This window comes from Crotalus tigris, unplaced genomic scaffold, assembly GCF_016545835.1.
Source record: "Crotalus tigris isolate CLP2741 ecotype Arizona unplaced genomic scaffold, ASM1654583v1 scf7180000018202.2534663867:1097284, whole genome shotgun sequence".
NCBI classification, from domain to species: domain Eukaryota; kingdom Metazoa; phylum Chordata; class Lepidosauria; order Squamata; family Viperidae; genus Crotalus; species Crotalus tigris.
Genome location: NW_024096880.1, coordinates 211,985 through 239,549, shown reverse-complemented (window position 1 = coordinate 239,549; position 27,565 = coordinate 211,985). Strand labels below are relative to the sequence as shown.

Below are 27,565 nucleotides of genomic sequence, written 5' to 3'. Positions count from 1 at the left end.
ATTGTTGCAATGAATAAAATGTTTCTTTTATTTACAATTTTTTTTCTTCAATTTATTTGTGTCCTTTTCATTGTAAAAAAGTTAGTCACCTTAGTGTTAGAGGCTTATGCTATAGCTTAAAAAGATCAATAAACATTCTGGTTTAACTGCAAATTAACTGTCTTTGTTCCGTTCCAATATGATCCATGACATAAACTTGTAACATTTTTCACAGGCCCTGCTTAGTATATTATACAATTGATTGCTTGCATGTTGAATGATGGGTTAGCAAACAATTACTCAGATAACTGCACACAGGAAACATTTTCTACCAGCAAAATTACTTAGCAAGAGCAAGACTATAATTTTATTGTATGCTAACCCATGATTTACTGAATTACTGTAAACAAATTGAGGATTTGCATAACACACTGAACTATAAACTAACTGTGGGTTTATAGAATGCTAAGAATCCAGAAACCTCAGCTGTGTAAAATGTGGTGGCACAGACAGTTATGTGTGTTCCTAAGAGGACACATTACAGGTCTCACCCTTATCAGCTCCTTACCACAATTGGGGTGCCTGAGTTTCAAGGCAATAGTTTTCCCCACAAGAACCCTGTGAGGTAGGTTGGAATGAGAGTGAGCGACTGGCCCATTTACATAGAAATTTATATTTTTATTTACACAGCAAATCACCCACTGTGACTGACAGCCTCTCTCTAGGGAAATGACCACTTATTAAATCTTTTCCTATGTGATCAGATGAATTTCCTAACCATTAGTTTTTTTCTGACTTGCAGAATTTGCTTTCATTTGACAATCTCTTTGATTATCTTAGCTGGCAGTTGTAATATTGAATTATGGCATGGCATCGTAAATTATGAATGTCCATTGACTTGGTATTTATTTTTAGGCTTTTTGTTCTCTCTCTAGTTGTGCAAAGTGTTTTGTTTTGTTATTTGTTATATTGCACAGCATCTGTCCTGCTGCTGTTCCTAATAAGGAACTGAACTGAACTCATTACTGTATTCCCATATTATAGGGAGAAATTTGGGCCTGCAGCTATATCCAGACACATGGGCTTCACTTCATTTTTTTACTCAAAAAATGGCTCCTTTGGCCCCAGTAGGATGTGCTGACCGTAATCAGGCTGAGGTCACAGATCAGGGAATTCATCATTTCAGCTATATAACTAGCCCAAAGAAACAGGACTGCAAATGTTCATAGCAACTTGTATTTAAAACTGTCTAGTGCAAGTCATTGTTTTATTATTTCATGATTTTTGCAGATAAAGGACTTCTAAGATGCGAAATAAGACTTTCCACTGATATATTATTTCTACAAAAATTTAAGATGAACAAATTCAGGGTGCCCTCTTGCGAACTGTCAAGACAGGAAAAGTCCTAAGGCTGAAAAGTTTTGCAAAAATGAGCATAATGAGACTGCAATGTTTTCTGCTGGGAATATGCAAGGGTACAATGACCGGCAATGACAATCGGGGAGCTGAGGACTCGTAGAATAAAACCTATCAACTTTTGATAATTTCATATATCTAAGTCCCCACCCCTCTACCATTAGGTCTAGATGTGACTGAACCTTATCTTCCACAAACCCAGCCATAATGGTAAAATGATGGATATGGTGGGAATCATAGTTCAGGAAGTCTCCCCCATCTATTCCCCCTCCAACAGTATCATTTCCAAAACAGACTTTTTTGGCTTTGGGGCATTCTTGGAAGCTATATATATAGCAGTTAAGGCATCAGGCCAGAAACTGGGCGACTGTGAGTTCTTGTGCCGCCTTAGATGCAAATTTAGCTAGGTGACTTGAGCCAGTGATTCTCTCTCAGGCCTAGGAAGCAGGCAGAAGAAACAGAAGACATAGGAAGACATTTCATCAGCCTAATTTTAAAGCATAGACATGGAGGAAGAGATTGTCCATTAATTTTCTTTGTAAATCCAAATAAATGGATTCCACAAATTGTCCCCATGTCCAATACCTCTGCAGCCTTTTCCAGTGGGCTGCATTTCACTTGGAACTTAGAATAAGATGGCAGGAAATTGTCACCTAAGTTTTGAAAAAAATAGGTATTCCTGAAATGCCCTGCTATTGCGCAGTGTGGTCTACCTGGACCCAAATCTTTTTAATACATATGTCCTGATTTGCTTTTGTGGACCTTTTTTTTATTATTGCTGTCTCTAAAATGACCACAGATCAAGCTGGACCATAGTCTGTATACCCTACTTGAAATATGGTGAGACATCCTTTGAAGGTTGACCACTTAATTACTGGGCTGTTAACTTCATACTGTAATGTATCTTTCAAAGTATCTGAACAGGATCAAGTGATTCAACTGCCTTTAGTTAGAATTTAAGCACTAGTATTAGTTGTGAGGAAACTACTAGAATAATACGTTGGAATGTCACATCAAAAATCAGTGACAAAGTCAGAATCAAGGCAATATATTAAAAATAAACATTGTTAGTAGGGCAATATTGGAAGAAGGAATCTTTGCCTACTTTGCAAGAGTGGTTTTTTAAAGTACCCTATTTGGCGGAAATGGCAAAGATTTCGGCTTTTTTAAAGGATCAATCGCAAGAGAAGTTTTTTGTGGTTTGGGAAAAATGGATAGATTTTATACAATATAAGTTGGATATAAAAATATTACTTGGTTTATCAATAATTTATATATGAATTTTAATATCTTATAGATTGTATTTTTTTTTTAATTTTTTTTAAAATATATATGTTTTATTATTTTACTTTCTTATACTTCTTTTCTTCTTCCTTTCTCTTTACTCTTCTTCTTTTTAAGTATTCTTTTTTTCTTTTTTTTCTCCTTAATACTTATGTCTTTTTTATATATATATATTATTGTTAATTATTCTATTAGTAGCTTAAGTAACGTATTTAGACTTATTTATGGTTTATATTTTTTCTTTTTTAAGAATTTATGAAAATTTAATTAAGCCTATACTCAGCTCTGGGAAAGTTGAGGGAGGGAGTGGGAGGGTTGGGGTGGGTTGTTTTTTCTTATTTTGTAAAATTTTAAAAAATTTTCAATAAAAAAAAATAAAATAAACCATCTGATCTATTTATAACTAGAGCACTTAAAGAGCCTGATAATTAAGTTAACCTCTACAATAGACAAAATTGAAGGACTTAATCATCTCTAGATAATTTTGAGAGGGCCCTATCCAACTGTTATATTAAAAATAATGCTCCTTGACAATTTTCTTTCATTTGCCAAGAACAGATTGTTTCCTTGCTTCTGGAAGAAGCTGCGCGGTCCTGTAGGATTTCAGTGTGAGAATAAAGCTCTAGTGTCAACATTATTAAGGTAAGTAATCTTAAAATAAATTAAAATATGCCTATTTATAAAATAGGACAAGAGGTTTGCAATGCCACCAACAATAATAAAGCAAGGTCATAGGAAGACAACTGGCTGTTTAAATTTTATTAATTCAGGAGCTACTAAGCAGAGAAATGACAAGTGCTGGCTTTGATGCTCTCTTCAGAAGCAATAAGTCTAGCTTTTTAGAAACGTAGGGCATGTCTATTGCTATTTTAAGACAGACACCTATGACTCCACTAATTTTTATCTTTCTACTTCAAGAAAAATTGTAATGTTAGCACATCACCGACAAATAGTTAAGACGCCTCTTACCTTTTCATCCTAACTGTAGCAGTCTTTTCAAAGAAATTTATCTCCAAGTATAATCAATGGGAAATTAATAGAAGAGAATATATGTAGCTCAGGGTTGAACTATGGGATCCTTGGTGCTCTCTGAGCTTACGGTAGCTATTTGCTTGCAGATGTTTCATTACCCAACTAGCCGGATAATGAAACATCCAAGAAAACAACCAAGTTCAGAGATCACCAAGGACCCATAATGGAAAATTCCACCGTACACCTGGAGACCTGAAAGAGCCAAGGTGGTGCAGCAGTTAGAGTGTAGTACTGCAGGCCACTTTAGCTGACTGTGTTCAGCAGGTCAGCGGTTCAAATCTCCCCGGGTCAAGGTTGACTCAGCCTTCCATCCTTCCGGGGTAGGTAAAATGAGGACCCAGATTGTTGGGGGCAATGTAAATATATATATACATTGCTTACTGGTGTACACTGCTTACAGAGTGCTTGCACTTAAAGCGGTATATAAGTCTCATAAATAAATAAATAAATAAATAAATTTTAGGCTTGCCATCCAGGGGGCACCCCCAAGAAATCCTCTCACAAGAAAACACAACTAGTGTGAGATTTGTTTCTAAGCCTAACTGCAACATCCCAACCAATAGAAGCAGTGCTTACGTCTAACAGATGCACTGGAAGCAAACCTGCAGGCAGGTAGATGCATGCTAGATTCAGATTCATTCACCATTGGAATTCAGGATGCAGTTTGAAAGAATGGGAAAAGGTTCTTGAGTACTGACCCAATCTGCTTTCTTCTCACAATAAGATCTTCTCTTCTTGTACTTTTAACTAACAGAAAGTTCAATGGGACTGGAGCGAATCCCAATTAGCTTCCTCCAAAGAAATCTTTAGAAGAGGAAGGAACCGGGGCATCCACAATTTAAAAGTATGTGGAATAACAATGGATCACAGAATCAAATCCCTCAATATTTCCCCTTTGATTGCTATTTCTGTCACTATCCATTTCTATTTTATTCCACTGAAACCGTATTTTCTTTTCTGTCTTTTCTATAATCCATTTTATTACAATACTTTATAGAATAGAGCCATTCTATCCATCATTTGAAAAAAAAAAGATATAGCTTTATAAAATCTTTATGAAATTATACAAGAAAATTTTAAACCTCATACCAGCATATCAGAGTGTTCTTTTTTTTTTACTGCAATATGTTTAGAATCACTGCATTTTATTAGTTCAATTTCAGGCCAGAAAGATTATAATGCATAGTTATTAGGATATGGTCTTTTCTGCCTATAATCATTGAAGTGAGAGTAAAGTGAATTAATATTATTTATATACAGTCTATAACAATTATCCATGAACAAAATAATTGAAAAGTTTTAGCCTCTACAAAATCTTAGATGTAAGTTTCTGTCACTTTAGATAGTCCATTTCCTGATTTATATTGAAATAATATGTTTAAAAAAGAGAGTGCAACTAAAAGTTATTGATAAAAAAAATCCAAAGTAATATTTGGAATTGGGCAATAGCATCCGCAAAGTGCACAAAGCAAATGAAACAAAACATTCCATTAAAGCAGGAGTGGTCAACCTTGGTTCTTTTATGACTCGTGGACTTCAACTCCCAGAATTCCTGAGCCAGCTAAGAGCCAAGGTTGACTACCCCTGCATTAAAGGATCAGAATATAATGAATTAATTCAGTATGAGAGAAGACAATAAGGAAAACCAGAGACAGGAAAGGAATGGAATCTCTGGTATCTTTGACTTAAACTTTTAACACTTGTTATAACTAATACACCAACACAAGTATTTTTAACAATCGAGAACAATGAACATTTAATGGTACAAAAATTATGCAAGTGTTTCAATTCTAGAGATCCCTAGGTTAAAGGTTAACACAATTGTTTATACTTCATCTAACTGAGATATACGAATTGAAAAAAGAAAGAACTGCAGGGGGAAAGCAGAAGAGTAGACATAATGCAGGAATAATCAGGGTTTCTCTGTCAATGGTCGGAAAGTCCATTTATCATACAATAGTACAGCCACACTTTTTAGGATAATCCTCTGCATACACCTTGTGCTCATTCCCATAGACATAATAGGAATAGGGTTTCCCATGCCATTCATATTCCACTTTGGTGAGAAATACCAGCTCAATGGTTTGCCTCTGCAAAAAGACAAAAGGTATAATTGTCATATTTAAAACAGCCAACTCTTTGAGAAACAGATGGATATAGTTTCCCAACTATTATTTAGGGATGATCAATTTTCACAATTGTAGCTGGTGATTTTCCCTTGGGGGGGGGGTCTCTTTCCCTTCCCAACCTTTGTTCTCACTCTGAGCATCCCCTTTTTACTTTTTTCAGGTGACCATTAGGAAAGGAACTTTTACACTACATTGATCCTCAGCGGCTCAGAGAATTTTTTTAAAGCAAGCTGAAGAGGGTCCATAGGTAAGAGAGGCTCAAATTCCCATATAATTGTTTCTTGCATTACCCTGGGTCAGTCATTCATCCTGTACTCTATGGAAGGTTGTGGGCGTAAAATGAAAGGAGATGCCCCACCTACCATGAGCCTGACACTTTAGAATAGAAGCGCATGCATAGATAATGACACCCAAGTATAAAGTAACCAAACCAACAATGGCCTGCTCCTATAATTTACTTGTTTTCTTAATCTTTATGGCTTCTTTGAACACTTGTTTGTTTATAATTTCAATGTCTAAGACTGTATATAACTGGAATACATATTCCCCTCCATCCATCCATCCACTGATTTGACTTATATCTCTCCTTTTTTGGAGGGAGGTGTCAGGTTAAGGCAGTATCTATAAAGACCTTTTCTTGTAATTTAAGCCTTTTCTGCATGTATGTTATGAATACTCTAGATTTCATTTTGCTTTTTTTCCCACTCAAACATAATGAATGTGTTGTACATTGTTAAGATATATGGGTTAGTTTTTAATCATGTTTTTAAGTAAATTGAGATGTGACTACATGGGAAACAGTACCAAGGTATATTAAAAGGGATGGCCGTCTTGGCACTGAATCTTCCTTTTGACAGAGACATTAATAAAAGCAAAGACCAAGAATCTGGTAGTGCAATCTAGGAATATATGGCTCACTTGCAGTAGAAATATTGATCCTAGACTTATAATTCCAGTAAATAAGCATTTTGGACAATATATTAAGGTTGCAATGTAGGTCAAAACCTCTCTGCTTCTTGTACCCGTTGAGTATTGTCACCATTTTTTCAAATGGTAGAAATGACAAGGTGACAAATACTTTAGCCCTTCACCCAGTCCAGCTCCTCTGCTCACAATCATATCTGATTTATCCTTAAAAAGAATATGCAAAAGCTTCACAGTCCTAGAGCTGTTTTCCATCCCTAATTGATATGAATCTGACATGAAATACAAAAAGACACTGGAAAACAAGAATAGGTTGTAGGAACCAGAAGACTCCCTAATAATATAGGTCTTAAGTTTTGGGGAGTTGAGGCTATTGAGATGTGTTTGAATATTAGTAGCGCAGATTGGTAGTTGGGCTGTTGATTTGATCTCTGAGTTTGGCGATTTGGCTGCAAACATTTTGTCTCCATTCGGGGGAGACATCTGCAGTGCGCTTTGAATTGTGCTTGTCTGTCAGAGCACTGGCAGATGAGCACAATTCAAAGCACACTGAAGATGTCCTCCCGAATGAAGACGAAACGTTTGCAGCCAAATCCCCAAGCTCGGAGATCAAACCAACAGCCAATTGAGGCTATATCAGCTCTTTGGATAATAGGCCAGAAGCTGCATTTTAAAAGGCAGCCAGATAAATTTAAATTATATAATTTAAATAATTAATTTTACTTTAATACATTCATTTAATATGGTTAGTAATTTTTAAATTCTATTTCCTTAAGTTTTAACTTGCATGCAGCTTTTACTGGAGACCTGAGAACCACATATTTGGGGTACAGGTATACCCTTACATCAGCCACAATTTCAGCCACAATTTGCTCAGAGACACAGAAGAACAAATTAACAACACACATGGAATAATTCTATTATGACCTTCTGTAAGAAGGAATAGGTCCATGCCCAGAGATACTCCATTCTTTGAGTGTGGAGGTTCGTTCTCTGAGCTTGTGGTTGGTTTCCGAACGTGACACCCATAAGCTCAGAGAATGAACCTCCACCCTCATCCTACAGCTGAGCTACAGATATTTACCACCATCGCCTACCGCAGTGATGGCAAACCTTTTAGAAACCAAGTGCCCAAACTGCAACCCAAAACCCACTTATTTATTGCCGGGTGCCAGGTGGCCGTGGCCCACTGGATGGGCATGGCTGTGGTCATGGCAGATTGGGTGGATGTGGCCAAGGTGGGCATAATCACCTCAATGTTACTTGTGGGGAGGGATGCCTGTGGGGGCCGGGCAGGGTTGGGGGAGATCCAGGGGGTCTCTGGCAGGTGGAGCGGTAGATAGGAGGCTCGTCCTGCAGGGTCAGGCGAGGCAAGGCGAGGCAGGGCAGGGGTACCATTGTCACAGGGCAAGGTGAGGCAGGGGCCGGGGCGGCTGCTGCCTGACACCATCAGCCCCTGCACACAGAGGCCAGCGAGTGCATGGGTGCTGGGATGCATCCAGCCATGTAGGACCTCAGCGAGTTAGTGGGCGGCTGGTTGAAGAGGGATGGTTGCCATCTCCGAGGCTTGGCAAGCATGCCCCCAGAGAGGCCTCTGAGTGCTGCCTATGGCACGCATGCCACAGGTTCGCCACCACTGGCCTACCGTGTTTTCTCAAAAGGCCTACACCAACAACAAACCCTAGCTTGATTTTTTTTGGGGGGTGGGCCTAATATAAGCCCGATCCCAAAAATAAGCCTTAGTTTTGGGGCGAGGCACACACCTAAAACTCAAGCTAGGGCGGGGGTGGGGATCTGCCCCAGCCGTCCCGCACCCACTTATCAGCCAGGCCTCTCCTTTCCAGCCCACTTCTTCTTCTGAGGCCTCTTCTGAAGCCAGGCCTGCATTTCTCAGTCACAGGGCTTTCTGGAAGGCCTGTGCAGCCAAGAACTGAGCTATGGATTGAATCCATAGCTCAGTACTCGGCTGTTTAGGAGTTCTGGAAAGGCCCGACTACAAAATGCAGGCCCAAAAGCAGCCACAGAACTTTGGCCCCAGAAGAAGTGGACCGGCTGGGTGGGTCTGTTGGTGCCGAAGGTGAGGTAAGGCCTACCCTGAAAATAAGACATGGTGCCTCTTTTGGAGGCAAAAAAAAATAAGACCCGGTCTTATTTTCGGGAAAACATGGTATTTTCCTTTCCTTTATATTCTCTATCAGAAAGGAATATAAATCAGTTAATCCATAGTACTGTGGTGGATCACCACCTTTACAAAAAGCATTTTGCCAATCTCTAATGCTCTCACCTGTCTCAGTATCCGTGCCGTGGATCCAAATTGAGCTTGATGTTGTTCAATAGCATTTCGGGAAGCTTGGTTAATGGCACCGATAGGGAAGCTTATCACTGGACAAACCTAGGAAAACAACATTTTTAGGAGATACAAAACTCTAGAACAATAGAAAGAAGGGATGGGTAATGTTATTGCCCTACACTAACAGAAACTTAACTGAATGATGAAAATAAGAGCTAGATACAGCTCTGAAACAATTTCTGGACTATAGCCAGGCAAGTACAACAAACATTTACAGTCCAGTCTTTTATTTCAAAACTTTAGACTACAAGGCTGCCCTTGAAGACTACTTGAAAGCTAAGGCTAGTCCTGAAAACAGCAGTGCAAGTAGATGTATGTGTGTCTCAATACATCCATGAAACACCACAAATGTGTGAACTTCACTGGTTGCCAGTACATTTCCAGGTGCAATTCAAGGTGCTGGTGGTCATCCATAATATCCTACATAGCCCAGAGCTGAGTATTTGAATATTTGAGGGACTACAATGATTTCAGCCTATCATACAAGATCCAACAGGACTGGCATGATCCAGATCCTATCAATTAAACAGTATCATCTGATGGTATCCAGCAGGCACTCTTCTCTTTTGCTGTCCCTGCTCTAAGAAAGAGTTCCTCTCTGATTTCTTGATTCTGCCAGCCTTTAAGAAAGCCTCAAAGACTTGGTTCTTGATCCAGGTACTGGGCCAGGTGATCCTATAAGCTCAACCTCACATAACTGACCCAGTTTTATGATCCTTTTTTTCAGCCATCATTAAGCAAATGCTGCACTTGTTAAGTGAACATATTGTTCGCTCTGCAGCATTTTTGAAAAAAAAAAAAAGCTTAACTAAATGCCAATTTTTAGCAAAAATATTATAAATTATAAATCATGGTTACATAACTGCGGGACACTGCAAACAGTTGTAAATGGGCCAGTTGCTGACTTCCTAAAATGCGGTCACGTAATGGGGGGTGAGGAACTTTTGCCATCAGAATTTTGGAAACGGGTCATAAGTACTTTTTCGGAGGGGTCCGTATAACTTTGAACAGTTTCTAAGCAACCAGTCATAAATGAGGACTACTTGTATTTATATTGTGCCATTTGTAATTGTTAAAAGTTGCCCTGAGTGTTTGTGCAACATCCACATGCATACATTCACGCATGCATAAGTGCATAAATACATGCATTCAAATTGCTTTTTTCAGTCCTGCCACAAGGTAAGCCCTGCGCTTCTACCGAAAGTATTTCATTACCATATATTGCTCATCCACAAATAGCTTCTTCCCTTTAACTGCTTTGAAGAGTTCAGTAGGAAACCCAGTTCTTTCATCCACCACATATTCAAACACATTATTTTTCCTGTGAAGGCAAACAACACCATTTACAAAGAATACCTCTGGGGAATGCCCTATTTTCACAGCAAAACAGATTCAGAAAAACTCTGTATCAGGAAGAATAATGGTCAATTGCTTGCCGAAGCCTCTAATGTATATCAACAATGAGGCAGGCACATGATTATTTGGTATTATGTCAAAAAGAGATAAAATAAAGTGAAAAACCAACATTGCTTTTAAATGATGGTTAATGGTGGCTCTGAAATACAGGCCAATGCCATAATCTAGTCTTATACTGCCAAGTTAAGTGACAAAAGATTGCAAGCCCAATTTTCAAGATTTAACTATTTAAAACTATTTTTGAAACGGAGATCTTCCACCAAGCATTTGTACAGGCTCCAGAAAATTCCAAATGGTCACATTAAAATTCTTCCTTAGAGGAATGACAGCTTAAATTATGGGAATATTCATCAACAGCCCAAATAACTTCATACATGAAAAACAGGCCTTATGTTTTAATCTAACTTAGATAATGTTCATGGAGTACAATACACATAGCTTGCTGTCACATTGTTCATGGAATACAATACACATAGCTTGCTGTCACATTCAAAACTTGGGTCTTCTTAGAGTAAAAGTTTTAACCTGTACTACGATTACGTATGATACATAGATATCAAAGTCTAAGCTAGCTCACAATTAACCTATTGTTTTTTATTTTAGTAATAGTTTAATGCAGGGCTTTTTTTTTTGTCATACAATGCCCAGAACGGAGTTCCAGCACCTTTTTTGGATGGAACCTTATAGGGTAGGCAAGGCGGGTTATATGATGTGTGTGAGTTCCGGCACCTTTTTTTTTTTTTTTTTTTTTTACAAAAAAAGCACTGGTTTAATGTAATATAACAGTTTTGAAAGTGGTAAAACCTACAACTGTTGTGAAACAATCTTTATTTTTTTTAATCCTAGTAGACATATAAAAATAAAAGTGAAATGTTTCTTCCAATGGAATGGTTTTTCCCTTCTTTTAATTTTACTTCATTTTGCTGTAGAAACATTTCTAAATTGTATCTATAACCTGTAATTCCTATGTATTTCTCTTTTTTTCTTCTCTTGGTAAAATATAAATAAACCAATGAGACTGCATAAATATGGTTTGCAAATTGGATGTCTCTGAAAGTGGATCAAAAAGTTCTTTCAGGACAGGTCTATCAAAGACTATCAGACTTGATGCCTCCATGTTACTTCAGGGCTCGGAACAGTGTGGATCCAAACACCAGTTTAGGCAAGGAAGAGGGACATGGAGAACAGCCTCTGTCTCCTACATGGAAACTCCCAGAGGAATCTTTGGGCCACTGTGAGAAACAAAAAGCTGGAATGAAAATGTTCTTCAGTCTATAGGCTGGCAGAACTTGCCATTCGACTTGCAGCTCAATGTATGTCAGCAACTGTCCCGTTCCTCCACAGTCTAAACAAGCAGTTGTCCCCAAGCCAGAACAGGCATTGCACCTATAAAGGAAATGAGACAAGAAGACATTTTCAGAGAATGGAAATAACATCATGATCCATGCAGCAGTTAAGGATGGAGAAATCTAACAAGAACAAATCTTTGAAGTTCTTAACACCTTGGCTTAAAACCCACTTACAGAAACTTTAGTTTATTTCTTTTAGTGTAGTTTCATCTCATCCTCTTCTATAGTAATTTATTTAACAAGGCCACTAGAGGAAGTTAATTTCTCTTTCCATCTTTCCCTGCCAATTTCAGATATATTTTTTCCTAATTTCTAGATTCTAAGAGGAGCCACTGAATCAAAAAGATTGCTTTTAAAGAGGCAGGAAGACCCCTGTACAGAATTCTTGTGAGGAACACAAATTGTTTTGTATTTAAATTCCCCCCCCCCCAAAAAATGCATCACAAATAAGCAGGAAAAGAATATGCCTGTTCAATTTCACCATATTTTCCTCGGGATACTGTTCTCTCAGATCACCTACAATTAATTTTCTTCATAGAATAAGGTCAAAACGACTCAACAAATGACACCATCCCAAAAGTTGAATAAATTTTCTTAGTAGCTATGGCGAAAGCAGTTTATCAGGTCTCAAAAGGTGATCACATGACCCTGGGACTCTGCAACCGTCATAAATACAAGTCAGTTACCAAGTGTCTGAATTTTGATCATGTGACCATGGGGATGCTGCAAAGGCCATAAGCGTAAAAAACAGTCGTAAGTCACTTTTTTCAGTGCCATTGTAACTCTGAGCACTCACTAAATGAACTGTTGTAAGTCAAGGATTACCTTTAGCTCAAAGTTATCCAGAGAGCTGTGAGTGCAAATTTCAACCAGGATCTCTTAATTGCAGCCTGACAACTAAACCATCATACCGCTTTAGTGACCTTACATCAATTTCCTGGTCAATGCCCTGAATCCTTGAAAAGAGAAATAAGTCTTTGTACTTGAAGTTTCCTGACTATTTTTTTCTCTTCAAAGTACATTTTCAGCACTGAACCAATTTTGTTAAGCACCTGCCAACATTACTATAGGATGGTGATTTGTATTATGCATTTCCTGTACTATTTAATATTATTTATTGTATTTCAAATTTTATAACTTTTGTAAAGTACCCTGAGAATTCCATTTTGACATGGATCAAAAATATAATAACAACAACAATAACAATAATGATGATGATATAATAATATAATAATTTCTTCATCTATTCTAGCAACAAACTTATTGCAATTAATCCCAGCAGCTACATGGAATAAAATGAGTTGATATACAATTTTATTTACGAATCAAGAAGCCTAGAAGTCTCTGGGTTTCACAAGTGAATGATAGACAAGGGAAAAAAATTGCATGTAATAAGATAATACAAAATAAGACAGTTTACTTACTGTCTCCAAAATACAGGAAAAATAAACAGGATTTTTATTTTATTACTTTTAAATGTCTAAAGTATCATTTTGTTTATTTATTTATTTATTTTAAGTTCCTTCTTACTTCTTTTTTCAAATTGCTAGACATTAAAAATAATAGCAATTTCTTCTTTTATAGGTAGAACTATGGGAATTCAAGAACTAAATAAATTCAGCTCGCTTTTTGTTCAGCTTTTCTGCTGGGTAATGGCGCCATCTGCTGGATCTGGTAGCTATTAGAGTAAAACTTTTAGCTAGCAGACAGGAATTTCTAACTGTGATCACTGTTACCAACTGGCAAACTCAGAGATTAGCAGACTTTGGGAGACGGGCGATACTGCATACCATCATAGTATCAAACAGTAATAATGGGAAAAATTAAATCAAATTGAAAACAGTTTAAACTTTGGCCGAAATCTCATGAGTTTCATAAGAGAACTAAGAAATTATGCAACATTAGGCAGGCTATTTCATGTAATTTTACTAATTTAAAAGAAACCTGGAGATGAATGGATACTAAGTACATCACAGACACTACAGCACACATTGGTTTTTGTTAATAATCTAATGCGCTACATATAAAAAGCCTTTTTCTTACACACACACACACACACACACACACACACACAGAAAAATTTAAGAGGTCTCTGATAAAGGCTGGTGTTTCCTTTCTTTTATGTATCTTTCTTTCATGTATTGGGATCCAGAGGTTTATCATCTTTAGTTCTGCATGAGGTTACACTACCTCAGACAGATCCGGTGTGCAATCTGGGGTTTCTTCTAGACCAGGGATGTCAAACTGCTGGCCCACGGGCTGGACGCGTCACGCGGAAGCCATGCCCACCCCATTGCCAGCAATGGCAAAACAATCCTGATATGTTGCGTGACGTCACGTGATGTCACGGGTTTGGCATGTTTATTCTAGACTCACAACTCCTGCTTGAGGAGCAGATGGCAGTCATGGCTAGGAGGACCTCTGTGTAACTTCATGCAGTACGCCAGTTGCGCCATTTCCTGGATCGTGAGACCCTGCATTTAAGACACTCATACCCTGATCATCTCTTATCTGGACAACTGCAATGCGCTCTACATGGGGCTACCCTTTAAGAGTATTCAGAAGCTACAACTGGTTCAGAATACAATGATGCAGACAGTTCTGGAGATGCCTAAGATAGCAACATTGTTACCGTATATTCCGGCGTATAAGACGACTTTTGAGAGCGATGAAACAGCCTCCGAACTCGGGGGTCGTCTTATACGCCGAGTCATAACGTTTATTTATTTATTTATTATTTCCGGCGTATAAGATGACGTTCTAGGCATGAGACTCGGTGTCGATCATCTTATACGCCGGAAATGACGTCATTTCCGGCGTATAAGATGATCGACACCGAGTCGCATGCCTAGAAAGTCATTGTTACCCCGTCTTTGACACACACTCAACAGAGTCGAAAGAAACCACCTCGTCAGGAACGGAGAACATCCAGTTTATTGTAGAGTAACAAACGGAATAAAGTCAGCACTGACAATCCTTGGATCCACAGCCTCTTTTATACAAGTTACTAAAACCCCGCCTAGCCCACACCCACACTACCACCCATGCCCACCACCCTCTTCCGGACCGCCCAACACCCCCTATATGGCCATCCATCCGATTATCCAGACCTTCAGCTGCCGCCTCCCGACGCTTCCCGACGCTTCGACGGCTTCCCGACGCTTCCGCAGCCTAATGGTTTCTATTAGTGAGGACCGCCTCCTCCTAGTGTCCACGTACGAGGATCGCGCAGATTTCGTTGTTTTTGCCATCTGCGCATGCGCTGTGCTGTTCGGGGCACCGTTTGCGCATGTGCGGCTCCAGCAGGACCAGCTGGGCGTCGGAGCGGCTCTTGCGCATGCGCGTCACCCAGCTGCATGTCGGGCCGGCCGGACGCCGTTCCGGAGACCGGATGCCACGCTGCCGCAGGTAAGTCGATCGGACAGCTTCACCACGGCCCGACAGTCATCTTATACGTCGGAAATAACGTTATAAACTACGTTTATTTCCGGCATATAAGATGATCAACACCGAGTCGCATGCCTAGAAAGTCATCTTATACGCCGGAAATGACGTCATTTCCGGCGTATAAGATGATCGACGCCAAGTCGCATGCCTAGAAAGTCATCTTATATGCGACTCGGCGTCGATCGTCTTGCGACCCGGCGTCGAACTCGGGGGTCGTCTTATACGCCGGGTCGCCTAATACGCCGGCATATACGGTACTCAAGCTGCATTGCTTGCAAATTTGCTTCTAGGTCCAAGTCAAAATGTTGGTTATCGCCTTTAAAGTCCTTTATGGTATGGGGCCAGGTTATCTGAAGAAACGTCTTTTCCAATGGGACTGGCCCACCCAACACATTCCAGCAGAAAAGGCCTGCTGTGAACCTTGTCAACCAAGGAATTTCAGTTGGGGGATCTAAAAGAGGTGTCTTTTCTGTCATGCCACCCCTCTTACCACTGGAGGTATAGTTTAATCCAGAGGCCCCCAACGTTTTAGGCACCAGGGACCGGTTCTGGGGGGAGAGGTTTTTTCGCGGACCAGAGGGGGCGTGGTTTTGTGTGCTGCCTGCATCCTATGGATGGGGCTTCACTTGTTTGCCCGGCCCAGTTTCTGGCATGGTGCGGCCCGGTGCCCATCCATGGACGGGGGTTGCGGACCTCTGGTCTAATTGCATGCATCTGGTTTCCAAAGGCCTTAAGACTTGGCCCTGCCAGTTGGCATGGGGACCCATTTGGAAAGTTTTAGGATGGAGATGACAGAGAAAGCACCACCCTTGCTCCATGCAAATTCTTGTAATTTTAATTGTTCATATATATATATATATATATATATATATATATATATATATATATATATATATATATATATATATATATATGGTACAAATAAAATACGAACACCAGGAGAGTATAAATATAAAAATATACTTTACTAAAAGCTGCCAAGCTTTCGTTTGGAAACTCCAAACATCATCAGGGCTAAGGAGCCAGTAAACAATGATGACTTAAATGGGTTTTGCCGGCATCTGCAAATATATATTAATATTTCTATTTTTATTTTTATTGCATGGTAAGCTGCCCAGAGTCGCTAAGGGTAGCAAGAGGAATGGCGTATAAACTTAATAAATAAATAAATCTCCCTATATGTTGCATACATATATTTTTTCATCCGTTTTGTTCTACTTTGGAATCCTATATAGCAAATACTATAAATATACCGATGACATAAGGTTCCAGAATGTCATTTATTTTTCGTCTTTATATATTCCATAAATTCTGGTCCAGATGCTGTCCTTCTCTCTCCCTGTGTCACTGGGGGGAGGGAGGGAGACTAAAAACACCCTTATTTTAAGGATCCCAAAAAACCCATAAGCCTTCATACTGGACAAATCTACATGCAAGGACTTCTGGCTGTAGAAAATTGCATTATACTCATGAAGACCAGCTCTGCATCGATAACCCCAGGGCAACTTTAAAGAACAAGAGGGACTGCTCATCATAGCTCACATGATGGCTTCCATGCTTGTTTATAAGGCCCAAACATACTGTAACTGGAAAAGACACACAATTCAAGCAAGGATATCTTCTTGATTCACTTGAGATATATTCAATTTTCACGCTGATCTGGAAAGTCACCAAATATTTCTTTGAAATGCAGAGCAGAACAAAATAGACTTATTTTTCCCTTTCTGGTTTCTCAGACAGCTGCATATCAAAATGAGGGCTGCTTTTCAAACTTTTCAAAATTCATTTCAATTAGCACAGTATTCCGGTTCTTTCAATAAAAATAACATTAGCATTTCTATTGTATGCTATTTCCCTAAAACGTGTTCTCATTTCTCCAAGGAAATTCAAAATTATGCTTCTTCTTATTTTGCATCTAAAGTCTATTAGGCAGTCTTAGTAAGTTCAAATTAAGAGTGAGATTTGAAACCAGGAAGCTGCTTGTCCACATAATGATGTGACAGACAAATAACCTGTTTTGCATGCATGCCTACTCAGGAGGTCCATGCAAAGACTCATAAGGACTTGTTGCTTTGAATGAGGCCTCTCCAATACAGTTCCACAGAGCAATGCAACCTCTCCTTCTAGACCAGGGGTAGGCAACCTTGGCTCTTTTATGACTTGTGGACTTCAATACCCAGAATTCCTGAACCAGCCATGCTGACTCAGGAATTCTGGGAGTTGAAGTCCACAGTCATAAAAGAGCCATGGTTGCCTACCCCTGTTCTAGACAATATATACCAAATGTCTGCACATGCAGAGAAGACAGCTCTGCTGAAGCAAAGCAGCCAGGTGATGTGGCCCACTTCAGGGCTTTCAACTGGAGCCACCAAGATAAAGTGCTGCTTCAGTGATTGGGGATGAGGCAGCTACACAAAATGAAGTTATATGTTGCCTCACATAGCAATAGTAGTCAGTATGTAGCAACAATCAACCAATGAAACAGTTTGCCTTCAGATATTGCAGGAGCTTCATCACTGGAAGCTTTCAAAAAGAGACTGGACTGCCAACTGTCAGAAATGGTGTAGGGTATCCTGCTTAGGTGGAGGGGAAGGGGCTTGGACTAGATGACCTACAAGGTCCCTTCCAACTCTTTTATTCTAATCTAATCTTGTTTTACATCCACAAAAGAGACCTCAAACAAGATGGATCGACAACATCAGCAAGTATTGCGGGCCCAGTTGGTAAAAGAAAGCTCAAGATCTTATTGATTGGAAACATGCAGAAGAGGCCTCCATCTTGAAATGGATAAATAATGGCTAGAATGATGATGATGTAGCAATAGCACTTAGACTTATATACCGCTCCATAGTGCTTTATAGCACTCTGAGTGGTTTACAAATGTGAGCATATTGGCCCAAACACTCTAGGTTTTCATTTTATCAACCTCAGAAGGATGAAAGGCTGAGTCAATCCTGAGCTGGTCAGGATCGAATTCCTAGCTGTGGGCACAGTCAGCCTGCAATACTGCATTTAAACCACTGCACAACCATGGCTCCATGTAAATGTTATGCCAGTATTTGAACACATCCATGTGTAATGGGCCGAAGAAGTAACTTGAGGAATAGGAGGAAAAGCCGCAACCAAGGCCAGATAAAAGAAATCTGAATCCAGGGCAGAAACGTCATTCAATGAAACATCTTAGACAGGACCATCCCAGTTCTCATAAAGATAAAGGGAGGAAAGGGGGAGGTATATTCAGACTTGTATGATTTTACTGCTGTAACCTTATAATAAAAGTAGAATTAGCATCGTGACTTTGGTTTCCTAGTCTCAGTCTATCTTAAAGGGCTGGAATCATGTAGGACAATCCATTATCAGGTTATTTACAGTGTTATCACCTAGCTGCGATTTACAGAACAGAAGTGAGCACAATCATTTTCTCACATTCAAGCCTAGACTGCAAATAAAAAGGAAGTACACTAACTCACGTACATGGTTGTTCCCGCTCCAGAACAAGTAGAACACCTCTGGTTAGTGAACTGGGATCCTGTTCCATTACACACCCAACATTGTTTCTGTTGATATATAACATCAAATAGAAGAGCATTACATTAATGGATTTTCACCAACAATTTTTTCATTAGTCAAAAGCAGATCTCTGTGCTCGTCTTTGAAAAAAACAGCACTCTATATAGAGTGGCTTTAAGATTGGGTAGGATTGTGAAAGTGTTTAGAAAGATGCCTCATTATAAAATTCCTTTCCTCTAAAAATTCTTCCTTCCATGGAAACTGTCATCACTTTGTAGAGTTCCATTCTCAATGATTGATAGAATAGTAAATAAGAAAACCTGAGCTGCTGGTATAATGAGGAGAAAGATGCCCAACCATCAAAGTCATCGTTCTTTCTGTAAATAAATTCACACTGAAATCTGTGAACATACTGTGCAGCCAGGTACTATTTATAACAGTAGCAACCATTGCTTAAAAGATCCTCTAGGTCAGGGGTGTCAAACTGCCAGCCCATGGGCCAGACGCATCACGTGGAAGCTGTGCCCACCCCATTGCCGGCAATGCAAAACCATCCGAGTACGTTGCGCGACGTCACATGAAGTTGTGAGTTTGATATGTCTGCTCTAGGTCTTCGAGAGGCATGACACTGTAAAAGCAGTGATTGGTTATTTCTTCTAGCTAAAATATGACTATCGCCAACCACAGAAAAAGCTACCAATCCTTATACAGAGTGTATGTTGTGCTGGTCTTTGTAAGATCCAGGCAGTCGACTGAAACATTTTCTCCAAAAGATCTATTAAAGTAATTACCACTAGGTGACAAAAAGTTAAGAGTCTTAACTGCAGAAGAATTGGTCACCTGGATTTGTACAGCTGAGATAAAGCTGCTGTTAAGTCTTCTTGCAGATGGAGTTCAAGATGTGTGAGAAACACATCCAACTGTGGAGTGCTCTTGTGGTTCTCAAAATGGCTGGTTGACCAGTCAACCTGTTACTGAGCATTAGGTAGTCAATAGAGGAGTCTGAGAAACACTTTCCTGATTCGTGTGTCAAATTACAGCAAATCACAGTTCCCATCATCTCAAAGGAAAGGAGATGTAAAATGTGGTTCCTTATTTTGAAGCCATTTCTGTGCCAGGTTTCATTCTAGAACATTGTGTGAGGGGCAAGGGAGGAGGTCACTGGGAATCTCCTGCCATAACACATATGTTACAGAAATATAAGACCCCAGTCCTTTCAATTACAATTTCAGTCAATTTCAGAGGTATGCACTCACCAGGTCAACCAGTATGTGGCTGTGGAAGCTGGGTTTCCAATCTCCCTCAAAACATCACTGTACAAAGGGGACTGCTCAGATGGAGGCAGCTCCAAAAATAGAACTCCTGGGCCAGTTGTAATAAAGCAGATGTTTACCCTAACCAGCTCACCTTGAACTTCCACCATGCACCTCCATGGACTGTCTAAGTGGACAGCTTCTTCCATTTCCTGTGAAAAACACTCCCTCCATGTTGGAATGCCTGGAACAGGCTTCAGTCTGCCTCCCCAGGAGATTATTGGTGAGATGGAGGCTTTGTGGGGAGGACATATCCTCAAATAATGGTAAGTAGGGCTGGATGAATAACCCATCAGATACTCAATAAAACCTCTTTCTGCTAGCAGGCTTTTCAACCATAATATTTTCATTTGTACTTCTCCTAGCTTTCTATTATTTGTATTAACCCAATTTGCAAACTGCTCTGAGGACGTCTACTTTTTTATCTTTTATTTTTTTAAAAAAAACTTTTCTTCAGGGAACTTTCCACATGAAGCAAGCCATATCTCTGACTTAGAAGTACATACCCTCGTGAGGCAATGGCACTGGGTGCAGGGTCGTCTGCCAGAAGAGCCACATATCGGACATCCCTTCAAATAAAAAGAGGTGTTAAAAGGCAGCCTTTCATTTTTACTGGGACTGGCTCAACTTTGACAAGAAATGTAAAATAATTCATTAGCGCCTGAAAGTTATTTTCTTTTTCACTTTGCCTGGGGTGGTGTTTCCAACCTCTACACCAAAGTTGCCTTATTCTTACACTGTGATGGTCCTTCTAAACCTCTTTCACTTCTTTGTCTTCACACATTAACTGATAAATTCTGCAAAATTGTCAACCACCTTGTCCTTTATTTTATTATTTTATTTTATTTTATAGCCATTTATAACTCTGGCCTTATTAACTTCTAAACAGCATTGTCCTTCTTCAATATGCTGGCCATGCTCCATACTTTCCTCTTGAAAATCCTTTCCACAACAACAAAATAAAATAAAAATAAAAATCAGAGCTGGTAATAATTGCTTCATGATTAAAGAAAGCACTCTGAATTAATGATTCCTATAACTACAGCCAGAGTCCCCTGTTTTTGGGCAAAAGGCCTGCACCAGCAATAAAAGGAATGGTGTACTAAATTTAGTTTTTCATAATCATGTTTGAAATGTATATATAATTATTAACTTGAATGAATCTTGTAACAACCACTCCCAATTTCCATTTTTTTAGGATTTTTCAACTGTGATTTTCATTTTTCTTTGAATAGCAAAAAAAAATTCCAAATAATAAGAATCCTATAAATAAAATATTACCCATTTATATACGCAAAAGAATAGACTTGCTTTCCCAGAAAATATTTTCTTCAAAAACCAATCCCAATTGGTTTAATTGCTTAAGTCAGTGGTGGTGAACCTATGGCACGCATGCCAGAGGCGGCACTCGGAGCCCTCTCAGTGGGCACGCGCGCCATGCCCCAGAGATGGCAACCGTCTTCTTCAACCAGCCACCCACTAACTTGCCGAGGTCTCACGTGGCCAGATGCATCCCAGCACCCATGCGCTTGCTGGCCTTTGTGTGCGGGGACCAATGGTGTCAGGCAGCAGCCCCCTGGGCCCTGCCTCGCCTTGCCCTGCGACATGGCACCTCCGCCCTGCCTCGCCTCACCCGCAGAACCAGCCTCCTGCCTACCGCCCCACCCGCCAGAGACCTCTGGATTTCCCCCAACCCTGACCGGCCCCCACAGGCATCCCTTTCCAGGAGCAACATTGAGTTGGCCATGCCCACCCTGGCCATGCCCACCCATCTGCCATGACCACTGTAGCCATGCCCACCTGGAGGCCACGCCCACCCAGCACACAACAATACATAAGTGGGTTTTGGGTTGAAGTTTGGTCATTCAGTCTCTAAAAGGTTCGCCATCACTGGCTTAAGTGATCACTGATCCATTTTTCTGCTCCATATCCTGTCCGAATGAGGATCCGTCTAACTACTTATCACAATCTAACAGTCAGGAGAAAACAAAACAGTTTGTACATGGTGTTTAAGCCTCAAACATGTCTACCTCTGCCTATTAGCATCTCCAATGAACAGCATGTGTATGTGTACTACATCTTTCTGGGTCAGGCTTTGTTTAACATGAAACATGTCTGAATGCAGAACTTGGAAGACTTTAACCACCTGCCTCTTTTCTAAGCTAGAAAGAAAATGGGCTGGCCATTTAGGCAAAATGACTATTAAAGCATCCTCAGCACTCCCAAAACAGGCTCCTCATAGGAAAGGTGGACATGATTGCTTAGAAATGCTTCAATTACTTTCTTCAGTCAACCCCAAAGAAATCTCCATTAATGTTCCATAGTGACAGAACTGTGAATTAGAGTGCAAAGTCGGTGATTGTTATTGACCTTCTTTCAAGAAAGCAGCAGGAGCTTGAGGATTAAGGCTGCAATTCTGTGCACATATACACCTCCCAAACCAAGCTCTTACCTAATACAATGCAGTTTAGATTGTCTAAATGAATAAATAATGTAAAGCAAAGTACAGAATTGTACTGAAGAGAAAGAAAGAAAGAAAGAAAGAAAGAAAGAAAGAAAGAAAGAAAGAAAGAAAGAAAGAAAGAAAGAAAGAAAGAAAGAAAGGAGGAAGGGAGAGAGAGAGGGAGGTCCTGGCAACTAAAATGTCCCATTTTTGCTTTCTGTACCTTTATGGATGATGTGTGAGGCACTTTAACTCTTACGATGTTGTCTTTGAATATCTCAGGAACTTCTACTCTCATGTCCCAGGGAGAAGGAGCTCCACCATACATAGCAGAATCGACAGGTTCTCCTGATCGAAGCAACGATGATTGGACAATGTCATAACATTCTATCTTGCGCATGAATATTTCTGCAGCATAGCTTGAGGCTCATATATTTAATTTCAATAGAAGGGAACATATGTAACTCAGGGATGAACTGTGGAATCCTTAGTGCTCACTGAGCTTGATTGTTCACTTCCACACATTTCATTACCTAACTAGGTAACCAGATAACTGCATTCCTAACCCGGATACTCTGCCTTTGTGGACTTCATCTCCCCAAATTATCATGTTGGTTAGAGAATTCTGAGAGTTGAAATTCTCATCTTTTTTTACTGTGTTTATTTTCTTAAAATAGTTCCCTAGTGCTGAAAGGGAAGATATAAAATAGTAATAATAGCAAAAAGAAGTGCATTTTTTTTCAGAAAGCAGATAAAGCCTGAATGTCGTGCAGTTCATATATTTCATCCTACCTATATAAATGAGTTAATATTTAAATATTTTTTAAAAAGTTCTCCCTTCCAAGGAACTCAACAAATTATACAGTTCATTATACTAGTGGAATTCTTAAACAGCACTATTGCTTCATAAATCACAAAATGTATCAGTGTCCAAATTAATATATTTTTGTAGTGATGTAAATAGATCATGAATTTTCTAAGCTCACATTAATCCTGCACTGGTACTGTAAAGCTACATCCATTATCCTTTCTCTTGGCAGAAGTTAACTACTAAAGTCTGAAAGTGAGGACAAGTATACTAGCTTCACCCGGCATTTTGTTATCCTCATATACTCCTCAAATTGAGGTAAGAGACTCTTTTATATCCATGTTTTTTTCCAGTGTACTGGATCAAGCATAGAATCCTGGAATACAGAACACTCTACGGATAGAGAAATTATTCTCACACACTTATAGGATGAAGCATATCTTTATTTCCCACTTTGCTACTAAAAAAAATGAATGTATAAATAGGTCTGAATGTTAGAACAAAATTGAATGTGGCATGAGACAATGGAAATTGATGATGAGCAAACAAGACATCTCCAGTATGAAATTTGAATCCCATATGAAGCTTAATACAATCCGATGCCATCTATATGACTTCCACAAATACCTCCAGAAAGAATACAGATTTGAAGACAAATCTACAACATATTGGGGCAGCAAAATCAAAGTCCTACCATAGCCTAGCAACACTTACCTCTATATGGTTGGGTTTTCCATAATGAAGACCTTGATTCAGTGAAAGTCTCCAAGTAATACTAAAAAGAAATCAGTAAATGTAAAAAAACTACATTTAGTCTCAAAAAGTAGCAGATTAACAGAAATCTCCAAGAAATATTGCCAAAGGCAGCCATGGCATGCAAAAAAGATCAATATCTTTATATATAATATATAAATGTAAAACTGCTAATTTAAAATTCTAAGTTAAGACTGCTTTAACTAAAGTTTTATTCCACTTAGTCCACATAACTACGATATTGGAAGCTACAGATGTTGGCTTCTTGGAACTTTGTGAGCTCATAGACATTTCATTACAAGCTAGGTAGTACCATCAGTGTAAAGGAGGGAAGGGTTTGCTGTTTGATTATACACAGGAGTTTGCCCTGGCGGCTACTTTTGTTTCTTCCGTATTTTCCTGGTGGGTTTCGTCTTTATCTGGACTGGCTGCTGGAGGGGTTGTGTTCTAGGCTGTTTCCTTCCTGGATTTTTGACTATATCTTTAACATAGTAGGTAAAGGGAGTTTATCTCAATGTGTCTAATGGTGGTTGATTTTTCTGAATGCCAAACTTCTAATAATTCCCAAGCATTTTAGCACAAGAGAGTATTAATTATGTCCCTATATCTGCCAACAAGGAAGGACTGTCTAGAATTATGGTGTGTTGTTATTGTTGTTACTATTACAATTTAGGGTGAATGTGGCCCATAGCCACTAACTCCCATTCAACCCACCAAACAGAATCCCGAAAATGAAAATTATGTTCTGTATTATAAAGTCATAAATGCAAATGCATCCAAAGTTGAACTAAAGGTTGCAAAAGCCAGAAAGTCAACTGATTTTTATGAAGTTTTTGTTCCTCTTCCCTTCCTGTCTTAAACATATACAACTCTGTACATAAGACATTGAGCAACAGATGATTTTCTCAGTCCAACTGGGCATCACATGTTATTTGCTTGTGCTCCCACAGGTAGAATTACAGTGAATTATCAAGTTGCCAGTTTCTATTCTCTTTTCAATCACTTATTTCCTAGTTGGAAGAGTCTATTTTCATCACTGATATTTTATTGAAAAAAAGTAAATGGGTAAGGAAAGGAGCAGGGAGAAAAAAAGAAAGAAAGAAAAAAGCAGCAAGCCACAGAGGAAAAACAAATCATATCTGAACAGAAGTGACAGTCTCTTTAACATTTTCTCCATTCCTCCAGTCATCACTACAGTAAGTATTATTTTCCAGTGGTATAGATAGGTGTCCATTTCTCTCCATGATGCCAAAATGACAAAAATGTGCAATGTGACAGTGTTTGCACTATGTTTTGTCACTCGCCTATGTTTTATCACACCTTGGATTCAGATCAGAAGATTGAAATTTAATTATGATCTTGTCTAAGACCACTAAACGAATTTGTAGAAAATGGAACTTCCCATCAATTGGGTGAATATACACAAATATTGTAATCCTCCTTGGACATCAATATGTCATGCTGTCCTCAATAAGGTGGATAGTAACTGGAGAAAGAATCTACTGAATTATAGTTCCTGTTTTTATTATTCTCCTGTTGGATTCACTTCAGATAGACTACTGAAAACCTGTGGCACCTTGAAATAGAGAAACCTATATACTTTTCAAATTTTCCACATGTCCTTTCTGAAGCCATTTATCCTGAAATTGCATATTGTTTTGTATGAAGTGGTTTATTTTACTTTTAAATATTCACTGTGAATTACATTATGTTCTTTACAAAAGCCAGAAAACTGCAAATCTTTCTGAACATATTCAGATCACTAGACGCAAGAAAACTGTGTGTAATAAAATCAAGACCATCAGGGGGGCTTTTTGGTTCAGTCTCATAAATAGAGGAAACAAGTGATTGGCACTGGCTCTTCAAAGATTTCCCTGCATATATTAGAAAATATTCCAATCTTGTTGGAAAAAGTTGGGGTTGAAGTTATGAGTTTATATATATGCGCAAAGCATTCTTCTACCCCGTTACTAAATATCATCCATCTCAGTTTAATTTCCCAATAACTATGCCTCTCCTGAGTTTACTCATGTGGAGAAAGAATTTGGTCGCTGACAAAGTTATGTGATTTCCACAAATAATTTTGATCGATAATCTCATATCATCTGAAAATAAATCTGAATTCAGTTAAGAACGATTTTGGAATAGACACACCCAAATATAAAATTGCAGCATCCGTTCCTTTAAAGCAGGGCTTTTCAACCAGTGGTACGTACCACTTGTGGTATATTAATGAATGGCAGGTGGTACGCAGCCCTGACTAACCAAGTGTAGTGGGGGAGGGAAAGAGCCAGCACAGGCAAAGACTTACAGTGAGAGAGTCCTCTGGAGCTGCAAAGGCCCCAGGCTCACTTCTGGCTCACCTTCCCCCATGAGAGAGGAGGAGGAGGGGGCGGAGACAGGACAGCTCATATAAAAGGAGGCAGTTTGGGCAGGAGAGGGAGAGAGAGAAAAAGCAGCAGCCTTGGGAGAAGGTAAAGTCAGCTGCACCAAAGGGGGAGGGGGAGGGGGAGGGTGGGGGGGAGAGGAGATCAAAGTCAGCTGCACCAAAGGGGGAGGGGGAGGGTAGGGGGAGAGGAGATCAAGCAGGCTGGCCATGAGCTGATCTACAACTGCTGTGGCAACCACCTGTGCTGGCAGCAGCAAACAGGCAAGAAATGCAGCGGGGGAGGGGTCACCCTCCAAGAGGAATGAAAAAAGGCAGCAATAGCTGGAGGTGAGGCACAGAGGAGGGAAGGAGATGGAGAGTGGAAGGATTCTTATGTACTTTTGTGACTTTGAAGTTCTGCGATTTGTGCAATGAGGGCTTTGTGTTCTTAAGGAGTGTTTGGCAATTTCTATTTGGCTGATGGCTGATGTCTCGTGTTAGCTTCTATTGCTCTGCTGTTGTTAGATGTAAGTTTTGCTGCAAGAGATTTTCAAGTATTTTTCTCCTTAATGGATTTTGCCTGTAGCATTCCTTTACTTATGAATGGAGCCATTTGGGGAGGCTGTCTTAGCCAGTACTTATATATTTTTTTCTTCCTTAAATGCCGGCTGTACTCCTTACTTTCCTTTCTAGCCAGTAGCTAATTCTTAAAGGGGAATGTGCCTTTTTAAGCTAGTTCACTCAGCAGCTTGTCTTTTCTGTCTCTGGAGACCTTTCCTTGTTTGATCAATATATGGAAGAGGGAAAATATGGGGGGGATTTTAAATTCTTCCTTCAGAAGGAGATGGGAATGAGAAAAAGGGAGGCAGGGAAGGGAGGGAGGAAAGGAAGTCCCGCCTTAGCACTTGGCCACCAGTAGCTCTGCCACTGACTTTGCTTGTCAAAAGGTTGCAGAAGGGGATCACATGACCCTGGAATACTGTGACTATTATAAATATGAATCAGTTGCCCAGCATCCAAATATAAATCACATGACCCTGGGCA

The 27,565-nt window shown here is 39.5% G+C and overlaps 1 protein-coding gene across 4 annotated transcripts in view; it reads right to left on the bottom strand.

The window, feature by feature from the left end:
- Positions 1-4,673: 4,673 nt before the first annotated feature.
- LOC120310476 (protein SSUH2 homolog) overlaps positions 4,674-27,565 on the bottom strand; it is a 39,124-nt gene continuing 16,232 nt past the window's right edge. For all 4 annotated transcript variants that reach the window (XM_039348908.1, XM_039348910.1, XM_039348909.1 and 1 more), the window contains 8 exons: positions 24,115-24,175; positions 22,816-22,940; positions 20,656-20,718; positions 18,801-18,883; positions 11,824-11,916; positions 10,330-10,435; positions 9,049-9,156; positions 4,674-5,801 (listed from right to left, as the gene is read on the bottom strand). In XM_039348908.1, the coding sequence (XP_039204842.1) occupies positions 5,661-5,801; positions 9,049-9,156; positions 10,330-10,435; positions 11,824-11,916; positions 18,801-18,883; positions 20,656-20,718; positions 22,816-22,940; positions 24,115-24,175 (780 nt within the window). In that variant the 3' untranslated portion in view covers positions 4,674-5,660. The remainder of the gene's footprint in view (positions 5,802-9,048; positions 9,157-10,329; positions 10,436-11,823; positions 11,917-18,800; positions 18,884-20,655; positions 20,719-22,815; positions 22,941-24,114; positions 24,176-27,565) is intronic.